The 11113-nt window shown below is 41.2% G+C and overlaps 1 protein-coding gene and 1 long non-coding RNA gene across 5 annotated transcripts in view; one reads left to right on the top strand and one right to left on the bottom strand.

The window, feature by feature from the left end:
- Positions 1-430: 430 nt before the first annotated feature.
- prkd3 (protein kinase D3) overlaps positions 431-11113 on the bottom strand; it is a 50049-nt gene continuing 39366 nt past the window's right edge. For both annotated transcript variants that reach the window (XM_010879196.4, XM_020054193.2), the window contains exons 11-18: positions 7612-7667; positions 7231-7303; positions 6840-6946; positions 6555-6716; positions 3977-4075; positions 3574-3841; positions 2535-2620; positions 431-2363 (exon numbers count right to left, since the gene is read on the bottom strand). In XM_010879196.4, the coding sequence (XP_010877498.1) occupies positions 2190-2363; positions 2535-2620; positions 3574-3841; positions 3977-4075; positions 6555-6716; positions 6840-6946; positions 7231-7303; positions 7612-7667 (1025 nt within the window). In that variant the 3' untranslated portion in view covers positions 431-2189. The remainder of the gene's footprint in view (positions 2364-2534; positions 2621-3573; positions 3842-3976; positions 4076-6554; positions 6717-6839; positions 6947-7230; positions 7304-7611; positions 7668-11113) is intronic.
- On the top strand, positions 3673-8459 carry LOC105015788. Of its 3 annotated transcripts, XR_828402.4 has the most exons (4): positions 3673-3760; positions 4335-4440; positions 5443-5499; positions 8359-8459. It is a non-coding gene; the product is annotated as an uncharacterized LOC105015788 (long non-coding RNA). The 3 variants fall into 3 exon arrangements; XR_003782934.2 differs by having other exon boundaries at positions 3756-4440; positions 8362-8459; XR_003782933.2 differs by having other exon boundaries at positions 3756-4440.

The raw sequence follows: 11113 nt of genomic DNA, 5'->3' as shown, positions 1-11113 counted from the left end.
TCCTCACTCAAAACATTCCTTTTGAACTTTTTTGGCAAGGAAAGAAAAAGTTGCAGTGGTCTCTTAATTTTTTCCAGAGCTGTATAGAACATTTTATTCACAAAGACTTTTGTAAAACAAAGCAACTTGAGGATGAGTCCTCAAACAAGAACTTGAGGATGAGTTGTAAATGTTTTGCTTCTCTTATCAACCTTTCAAACTTGGCAACCTTGCAAAAACACAATGGGATAGCTTAGCATAATGTTTTCAAAGGTTTCACACACACAGGGGCAGGTTTAGGCTGTGTGTCCTGGATCAGCAAATCTTGGTCAAATGACCTCTCGGAACATGCATTTCAAATAAAAGCACAGTCCTCTCCCCATAAATAAAAAAATACACTAATGTTAAATGTTATACCTATTTCTATAACACATGAACTGAGTCATTAGGCTTGTAAGGAAGTAGAGTTTTTATTAAATTTGTATGTACTAAAATATACAAAACACTGACACCTGCCAATCCAGCGGCAACATATACAGGAACAAGAGAATGGGAACAGATCCACCTCTATTCTCCCAAAATAATTACCGTTAGGACTTAAATCAGGATCGATGCTCCCTGCTAACAGCTCATAAACACCACAGGCTTTAGGCTACATCTTCATTTATTGACTGAATGAACTTGGCACAAGCATTGAATGTAGTAAATGGGCATCAAAACTAAAACTTCCATTGGTAATCTTGGAGTAGACCGAGTACTCAAAAGCAGTACAGCAATATTAATTGACACCCACAGTGCACTGCACTTGACATATTCCAGAATTATGGGCGCATGTTCATCAACTGTCATATCAACCACATACAAATTGAAGATGAGGAAAATAAAATAAAACATTTAGAAAATGTTGTAGGGAAACAATTATATGCTCAGTAACAGCTATTCTTTCTAAACACTGTGCGAGACAAACCGATATGTAAAATGTACTTATTTTCTGTTTGCTTCACAGATTTAAATGATATAATCAACAATGTTGTATACCACAAACCCATGCTTCATATTGGTCTTTAACCTGCCAATATGGAGCCCCAGAATTAAAGCCTTTGTGCCATGACCAGACCTGTAGTAAGCCTTTTTCCCATTCCTTACTGTTCAGATGGCATAGCTTGGTACAGGGACATGGTGTTCTCGGTTCAACCAATCCTCTTTCACATAGTAGGTTTGATTTGAATCCAGCTTGGAATGTAGTAAAGCCACTTTCTAATAAATGAAGTAGAGTGAAGTACAAATATAAGACTGCAGTTACATAAACAGATGAGTTATTGGTCATGTTCTGTGGATAAACACAGGCCCTCATTTGGATTTAGTCTTTGGTCCCTCAGCTTTTCGAACTACTTTATTATGACAGGTGCTATACTCATTCTTTTGTATTGTAGCCCTCTTCACCACCTCTATGTTACTCACCACGGAATTACGTTATCAAGCTCTTACCGCAAACATTACTGTTGCCAACAACCCATTCTGTCTTAGTCATGTCATTCTCTCCAGGTGACCTGATGTAGCAGCTTTAACTTTTCAACTTCAAATTGTTAGGGTTGATGGTTGTATAGTGCAAAAAATTCCACCCCCATTAGTAAAGTACATCTGCATACAAAGTTTAGTTCCAGTTTCATACCGTCAAAGGACATTGTTTCAAAACAAACTTGGAATTAGCACAAAGTTAGGTTTGCCAATACAAAGGTTCCAACCTTTCTGTTGAGACAAATCCCTTGTTAATAGTGCCCTTTAAACTCACTCTGTAATTCCTTTACCAGTAGAATGCATAACATTACTGCCAATGGTGAGGAAAAGCTCCATCTTCCACTATAATTGTCCTAAATGACATATTTCCTAAAAGGAGCAAGGAGGTTGAGCTTCATTGTGGAATTACTCTACAATATTAAAAAAAATAAAACGACCCAAATCCTTCTCCCAGAGTTTTTGTTCACACTGCTACGTCATAAAGAAACAGACGCCTCCGCAGTGCCACCTGTCTTTTTCCTGTGGCAGGACGTGTAACCACAGAGTCTGGGGTCAGAATGTATCCCTGTCACACAGTCTCCTGACAGGGCTGTCTGTCCATGACTACCAGTTTTAGAAAGAATGCTTCCAAAGGTCCATAACGTGCCTAGGTTCCTCATGTTTGGTCACACCTGTAACATGCCCCCTGGCCACTAGGGGTCCTCCTCCATATCATCTAGGTTAGGTGCCATGATGAAGTGTTTAGGGTGGACCAGGCTGTGTTCGTCTGCGTACTCCTCCCAGCGCACGTCGTCACTCTCGTGGGTGATGTACCGTTCGCCACGCCGTGTCTCAAACTCCCTGAGGTCCAGCCATGTCTGGTAATCCTGAGAAAGACAGAGAAAGAGAGGGTGTAGGACTTACACAATTGATCCTTCACAATGTCTGCCATGTTCTTGGTCACATGAAGAAAAGCGTGTATGAATGTCTTGTTGGTTTTGCATGTGCTCTGCTTACAGTAGATTTGGGCTAATATATATATATATATATATATGTACCTGTAGCCAAGGATGGCTGAGGGACTTGTCCACACTGTACCGTTTCCTCATCTTCACTTGCAGAAGGTTATTGATAAGATCTGTAGCTAGAAGTGCCATAAAGAAGTTACGTTAGATGTGCAACATGTTGTTGCCCACACATCTGTCATTTTTAGACCGTGCATCTCTTTGACCTTTTTGTTGTTTGTGGTTTACATGAATCACTATCAAATGTCTCCAGCTGCCCATCTAAATATCCCCCACATAGGCCTACACAAGAGTCTATGAAAGGTCATAGTGAAACTTGGTCTACAATGTGACCTTGACATACTTACTTTGAGTTGCTTTAAAAAAACAGCTTATTTTATCACGCCTTTTATGTACTTGCTACAGTGCCTACAGAAGGTTAACACACCTTTGAACTCAAATTATGTTGTGTCAGCTTAGAAATGTTGATGCTTTTAACTTGATTGTCTTCTACTTACAGTTAAGTTTTAGATTTCCTAGTTACCACGGTAGATTTGAATGTGTGAATCAAGGTCAGTATATATTCCACAATTACTTTTCTTGCTTGTTGAATCATCAGTGTCATGTTCCCCGAAGATGACAGACATCCCATAACAAGACACAAGCACCTTGGGTAGACATGACCAGCAAGTCCCATTAACGGGATACAAAAACTTTGAGCCGTTGACACAACAAAAGGTGACACTTTCAATGGGATGTAGACTTTCTAAATGTAAGACTTTCTAAATGTTAGACTTTCTAAATGTTAGACTTTCTAAATGTAAGACTTTCTAAATGTAAGACTTTCTAAATGTAAGACTTTCTAAATGTAAGACTTTCTAAATGTAAGACTTTCTAAATGTTAGACTTTCTAAATGTTAGACTTTCTAAATGTTAGACTTTCTAAATGTAAGACTTTCTAAATGTTAGACTTTCTAAATGTTAGACTTTCTAAATGTTAGACTTTCTAAATGTAAGACTTTCTAAATGTAAGACTTTCTAAATTCCTTATTAAGCGTCGATGCATTTAAACGCGTCCGACAGGGCTTCCTACCTTCCGCAGAGATCTCCTTCCATGGCTGCGGCGGGTACATGAAGGCAGCATTTTGGATCTGGTCGTTGATGTCCTCGTCCTCATTGAAGGGGAAGGTCCCGCTGAGGCTGACGTAGACGATGACCCCCACTGACCACATGTCCAGGGAGCGGTTGTAGCCTTTACTGCGCAGCACCTCCGGAGCCAGGTAGGCCGGGGTGCCCACCACGGAACGCCTGAACGACTTCTCGCCGATGATACGGGCGAAGCCAAAGTCACACAGTTTGACCTGCCGGGGCACACAAACAAGGAAGCCTTCTACTACACACTTTATACACACACACACACTTTGTACACACACCAGCAATCATTGGCTAGACAGACGGTACACCTGTATGACAGGTTCGTGGTTGCTGGTTGATACCTGAGGAAAGGACTCAGCTGAGGCCAACAGCACGTTCTCGGGCTTCAGGTCACAATGGACGATGTTCTTGAAATGCAGATGTCTCAAAGCCACCAGGATCTGTACAGAACATAGCCCAAAGCCTGTGGGTTAGTTCGATATAACCTCATTAACAACCCATCCTGTTTGCAGGATGTGATTTCGCATTCAGTGCTTTTTTTTCTTTTCATTACAGGTTAAGACTGTGCTGTAGGCTTAAGACAGAAACGTTAGAAGGGTGGTTGGTCAGGGAGGATGGAAGGGTGTCCAATCAATGACCTCTATTATCCCTGGACTGCTTACGCTTTGTCCAAGCCCTCATTGATACTCCTCCTTTCAGGGCTTTGAGCAATTGGAGTGAGTTGGGCAAAAATGACACCCCCAAGACAGCCTTTTTCACAAACAATGCAACAAAATGGGGCATATGAATTCAGCATCAATTCAAGGTATGTGGGAAGATATTTCACATATATGTATCAACATTATTATTGTATTACATTTTGAGAGATGGACGACAGCTGAAAGCTTGTGGTACTAATATAACTGTAGCAGTGAATATCAGCAAAGCCTAAAAGCAAATGATTGTGGGATAGCCAAAGAGGGCCTATTAAATTACTTGAGGGGTTATATTAAAATACCACTTAAAGTTCCAGTATGGGACAAAATAGCAACCATTTTGATCAGGGAAAAATACAAACAAGTCAAATTTATATGAATGACAATATTGAAGCATTTGCTAATTCTCTCATGTTTGCTAAGATAACTTAAATGAAACTGGAGAGAAAATAATTCACTGTCTCAATAATTACAGAGGGCAACTTTATTGTTTTGCTATGAATTGCTACTTGTTATCTACACTCACCTAAAGGATTATTAGGAACACCACACTAATACTGTGTTTGACCCCCTTTCGCCTTCAGAACAGCCTTAAATCTATGTGGCATTGATTCAACAAGGTGCTGAAAGCATTCTTTAGAAATGTTGGCCCATATTGATAGGATAGCATCTTGCAGTTGATGGAGATTTGTGGGATGCACATCCAGGGCAACAAGCTCCCGTTCCACCACATCCCAAAAATGCTCTATTGGGTTGAGATCTGGTGACTCTGGGGGCCATTTCAGTACAGTTAACTCATTGTCATGTTCAAGAAACCAATTTGAAATGATTAGAGCTTTGTGACATGGTGCATTATCCTGCTGGAAGTGGCCATCAGAGGATGGGTACATGGTGGTCATGAAGGGATGGACATGGTCAGAAACAATGCTCAGGTAGGCCGTGGCATTTAAACGATGCCCAATTGGCACTAAGGGGCCTAAAGGGTGCCAAGAAAACATCCCCCACACCATTACACCACCACCAGGCTGCACAGTGGTAACAAGGCATGATGGATCCATGTTCTCATTCTGTTTACGCCAAATTCTGACTCTACCATCTGAATGTCTCAACAGATATCCAGACTCATCAGACCAGGCAACATTCTTCCAGTCTTCAACTGTCCAATTTTGGTGAGCTCGTGCAAATTGTAGCCTCTTTTTCCTATTTGTAGGGGAGATGAGTGGTACCCGGTGGGGTCTTCTGCTGTTGTAGCCCATTCGCCTCAAGGTTGTGCGTGTTGTGGCTTCACAAATGCTTTGCTGCATACCTTGGTTGTAACGAGTGGTTATTTCAGTAAAAGTTGCCCTTCTATCAGCTTGAATCAGTTGGCCCATTCTCCTCTGACCTCTAGCATCAACAAGGCATTTTCGCCCACAGGACTGCCGCGTACTGGATGTTTTTCCCTTTTCACACCATTCTTTATAAACCCTAGAAATGGTATTGCGTGAAAATCCCAGTAACTGAGCAGATTGTGAAATACTCAGACCGGCCCGTCTGGCACCAACAACCATGCCACGCTCAAAATTGCTTAAATCACCTTTCTTTCCCATTGTGACATTCAGTTTGGCGTTCAGGAGATTGTCTTGACCAGGACCACACCACATTCAATGTATCTCTCATGTGGACTATTTTCTGAGAGTCTCTATTTTTCAGCCCGATCACTTATACACACATATCTCTTCCCTGTCTCATCTCTGCTGTAAAACTCTGTTAGCTACAGCTGCATGCAAGTTTAGCTGTGGTCCTCGAACCACTCCACGCCACAACCACTCCACTCCTGGCCCCAAGAAATGTACCGATAAACCACATCAGAGCAAGGCCTGCTGCTGTTAATTGCTGTTAATGGACCAGCTACTGTTTGGGCCTGAGGCCTTCTCTAATCAGCCCAGAGAGCAGAGACCAAGCTGCACTGCTGAGCAGCAATCCATTGTACCACCGCAGGCTGTATTCCACTGGGAAGGGACACGATGCCATCCACACGAACAGTCCCCTCCCCACTGTACCCACACACCGCAAGAATCAACAGGCCCGGGGCTGAGTACTATAGTTTATATAGACGACCACACCGAAGAAAAGGGGGAGAAAGAGAGAGTGGGGGAAATACGAGGTAGGACAGAGTGACAGTGGAGTGGAGGGAAGTAAGAGAAGAGATCAGAGAATAGGGTAATAAACTGGAGACAGAGACCTGTGTGACCAGGAACTTGGTGATGCGTTCTGGGAGCTTGCCCTTCTCACTGGACAGGATCATCTCCAGCATATCTCCATGGAGCTTCTCCATGACAACAAAAACCCTCTCCGGAGTCTCAAACATGCACTCCAGGTTGACGATGCCAGGGTGGTGGAGGTTCTACATGACGGAACAGACCGCAGAGTTATCGTGCCAAACCATGTGACAGCTTCACCGCTGGAAACTCAACAATGACTACTGTATACGTGTCCCGATAATCCCTCACAAGGTTGTATCTGTTACCTGGAGAATGGCCACTTCATTCCTTAGCTGGCTCTCCTGTTTTGTAGGGAATCTCATCTTGTCAATCACCTTGATGGCAACATCTCTTCCAGTCTTTCTGTGTTTCCCTGCGAACATAGTGTCAACAGGTCTACAGTGTTTACATAGTATCATAAAGGTAGACATAATTAAGTGGTATCGAAGAGTATGTTTTTGGTTTGGCTGGATGTAATACGGTATGTTCAGCCGTGATAACTGGGTTGGCCGGTGACCTAACGGCAGTCAGAGTATCTGACCAGTAATCGGAAAGTTGTGAGATTAAATCCCTTCAATGACGAGGTGGAAATATCAACAAAGGTCACCCTAATTGGCTCCAATGTGTTGCTCCGGATAATAACGTCTAGGCACATACCTCCATACACAATCCCAAACTGTCCAGATCCCAGCACCTCATCAGAAAAGATTTGGTACACTGTGCTGATATCCTACAGACAAGAAAACCCTTTAGAATGACAAAAGTTTATCATATCGGCATTTATCATCCGATGGATTGATGCAAATCGATCTGACCACTGGGTGCTTTCACTCAATGCAGAAGTATAACACCCATGAAAATCCCCCATCTAACATAAGTGTATCAGTGACTTCCTGAATCTTTTAATATATTTTTATATTTTTTATAAAGTATAATGGTAGATAAAAAAAATACAGAACTAGCAGAAGTGATGACACATAAACAAACACTCTGCTGAGAAATTGTGAAACAATGTCCAGAAAGATGTACCACACTTACCACATTCTCCTGTATCTGGCAATTGGACACAGATATGCTGATAGACAACTCTTGTTCTGGAGGGGAAAACAAATGCAGTGTCCACAGCGTAAAACAAATGCAGTGTTAAAGGTATGTACAATTGTACATTACAAATGCATAAAGGTTGCAATACGTCCTTAACTAACGGACGAATTGCGAAACAGTTTGTCCCTCAAGCCTTCCACATTGGCACAGAACACATGATATGATGTAGTATTTTTTTGGTTTCATAATGAGCTTTTTAATTTGATAAGGGAAATTAACCTGGCCTATGGGTCGATTTTGTTATTAGTCGGCTCTATTCTGCACCGTTTTGGATTTGAGATCAAATGTTTCATTTTATTTTGGGGTATTTTTATTTGAGGGTGTTTCCTTACATTCATTTTTTGCAATTCAGAAATGAAAGCATCTACAGTAATACCAAGTCTATCAATTTGTAAGTGTCATGTAAGTATAATGTATGCATGTGTATTAGTCAAACATTTAGTATGTCCCATGCATTTTCAGTTAATATTGTTTGTGTTTCAGATACTTGTTTGTGTTTCAGATACCAATCAACAGATATTGATAAAATGTATCATGTTACTTAAAGTGGATTCTACAAAATTTTAACTACTGTGGATATTTGAGTACACATTTTTTGTTGTTGTAATTTTAGCTTACAGTATGCTTTTATCATAAGCCATTAAGCCAGGACATCAGATTTACCCCCATTGGCCGTTCCAGCAGGACAGAACCAGGACTGACCCAAGACGGAACCAGGACCGACCCAGAAATGACCCAGGACGGAACCAGGACCGACCCAGGACGGAACCAGGACCGACCCAGGACGGAACCAGGACCGACCCAGGACGGAACCAGGACCGACCCAGGACGGAACCAGGACCGACCCAGGACGGAACCAGGACCGACCCAGGATGGAACCAGGACGGAACCAGGACAGACCCATGAGGTGCAGGATGCTTTGGTGCTAGCTTCCATGATGATGAATAATCATCAGTCAATTTTGAAAGAGGCACAGAGATCATAACCCAAGCAGGGACAGAGTATAGCTTTCACGCCCCACCTCCATTCTAAACTAATGAGTACAAAGTGTTTCTTTTTTGAAAATCAGTATTTTTCATTGGTTTTACAGACAATGCAAATGCTAAGCCAATTTTTGCAAAACAGTAAACAAAACTCTCCACAAAAGATACAAAACTCTGTTGAGTATATCATATAAAATAATTAGTCAGCATTTACCAACTTCCTTGAATGTGAAGAAACTTCCTCTGCACGCGTGAAACGCCTTTTGCACAATTGTTCAATCAGCAATCAGTCCTTATTCATGCATAAGAGGTCACCTTTGAGTTGTTACTGTAAAAACTGACCAAACAAGAAGCCAGGCTGAGGGGAAGAACAGGGAGAAACAGAGGACTGGAGAGGAAGAGTTCAGATGAATGGTATTGCTGTAGCTCAATGGGAATACAAAGAGCTTAAAGTGTCAGATGAAATTCGTGCCACAATTATTTACCCTGTTAGTCAATCATGGCCTTTCAATTACTGAGGCTGGGCAGCTGAACATCAGTAGACCAACTGTGGCATCAACAGTGAGAATATTCGAGAACGACAAGGGACTATGCTGTACCACACTGTATTTCAGCATTACTGTACTGCATACAGTACAATATATTTGTAAAAAGTACTTTTGACATTTGGTTTTGCAGTGATTTTGTTAGCTTGGTGTATACATTTTTTTTTCTCTATATACAGCATCATATAAAAATTTAATAAAGCTTTTTGTGTCTGTATATTCATGCTCTAGAGAGACATTCTTTCTGAATTGGTCTTTGTTGCTATAATAATTTTAGTGAAGAAATACTGTACAGCCCATGTTGTGATGATATGTTTACTTCATTTAATGTTACATACTGTAATTATGGTGTGAACAAATGAAGCAGACATTTAAAAGAAGGTGAACCATGTTAGATGATATGGACCATTGTGGTAAGTATTAGGCCATTGCATAGAATTGATTGCAATGGCTTTTCAAACACAAATAAATTGATTAAACATTAAAACAGGCCCTGAGGATGGTAAGGACTGAACAACAAGTGTTTATTTCATAACAAAAATGTAAAAAAAAAAAAAGACCACTTATCTAATTCAGCCATTTTCATTATTAGATTCAGGGTGCATTACTGTATTAGATGTGATGGAAGGGGAACACACATTTTAACATGTGCGCGTACACACACACACACACACACACACACACACACACGAATCGTCATGTTTCAGGTGTTGTGCAATATGCCCACAGATGAGCATGTGCCAGTTTGACTGTAGCTTCTAAGACCATGATGATCCTCCACTTCACCATTATAATGAACTCACCTACCCTCCACCCCCTCGGGGAAATCAAGGACTAATATTGCTCATTTACAAGACACATCATTTAGCCAGGTTTTGTCAAGTTCGGGCCAGTGATCCATTGGTAAGCCAGACTCAACTCCCTGTGAAATGAGGTCACTTTTGATTTAAGTTCAAATCAATCGTGGTGAGACACTCATCGTCCTTTTCGAAATGCCAGATTGAAAAACACCAACCTAGATTTGGTCCAAATCCGGGCGGTGTTGTGTTGTCTGATAGTGTGACTTGTACACACCTACAGAGAGGGATTTCATCATAAGATTAGACTGGGCTTTATTGTCGATCGACTTACAGAGAACATAGATATGACTGTCTTTAGGTTCAAAACCCCCCTGACAAACATACCCTGAAGAACTGGAAGCAATGGGTAATCTACAGCCATTATATGGGATAAAGTGCATTCTTCAAAGGCACAAAAGCAGGCTGTGGTATTTTGGAATATGCCAGTAAGCCACCGACTGCCAGCTCACACTGGACCAAATGTTCTTATTTGAGCTCCGGTAGCTAGCCCGCTTGTCTAACCACCACGCGTCTTGTCTCCCCCCGAAATGATTTACAATCATGATCAGCATTACAGTAGTGAAGTGGTGAAATACAGCTTCTCAATACAATGCTCTGCTTTATCCTTAAGTACTTTCATTTGGTAATGCCACTGTTGTTCTTAACTCAAAACAAGACTGAATGCTTACTCACTGAACCTGACCAGATCTTACCTCTGGGATTCAAGCCTTCAACAGGGACTCTTTTGACCGACTTCACACTAATTTCACAATGACAGTTTCCTTTTACTGTGACTCTTTCATACTCTGGCTGACATTTTCCCAAGCTAACGTTATGAATGCAAAAATTTTTGTAGTCACCTGATTAAACGCACTCCGGTAATGGTAGGAACGGGCTCGATGGAATACAATGTTTTTCTGTAGCACCTAGAAGAACGCATTGTCTGGGATTTATTGTATCAAGAAAATAAACTATTTCAGTGTTGATTAGAAAATTACTTTTGCAATTCTAAAATGTTGTGTGTCCATATATGTATTTCTATGGTTTGCAATTGAACAAAACCAAAATA

Source organism: Esox lucius, chromosome 15, assembly GCF_011004845.1.
Source record: "Esox lucius isolate fEsoLuc1 chromosome 15, fEsoLuc1.pri, whole genome shotgun sequence".
NCBI classification, from domain to species: Eukaryota; Metazoa; Chordata; class Actinopteri; order Esociformes; family Esocidae; genus Esox; species Esox lucius.
This window is presented reverse-complemented; position numbering and strand designations above follow the sequence as displayed.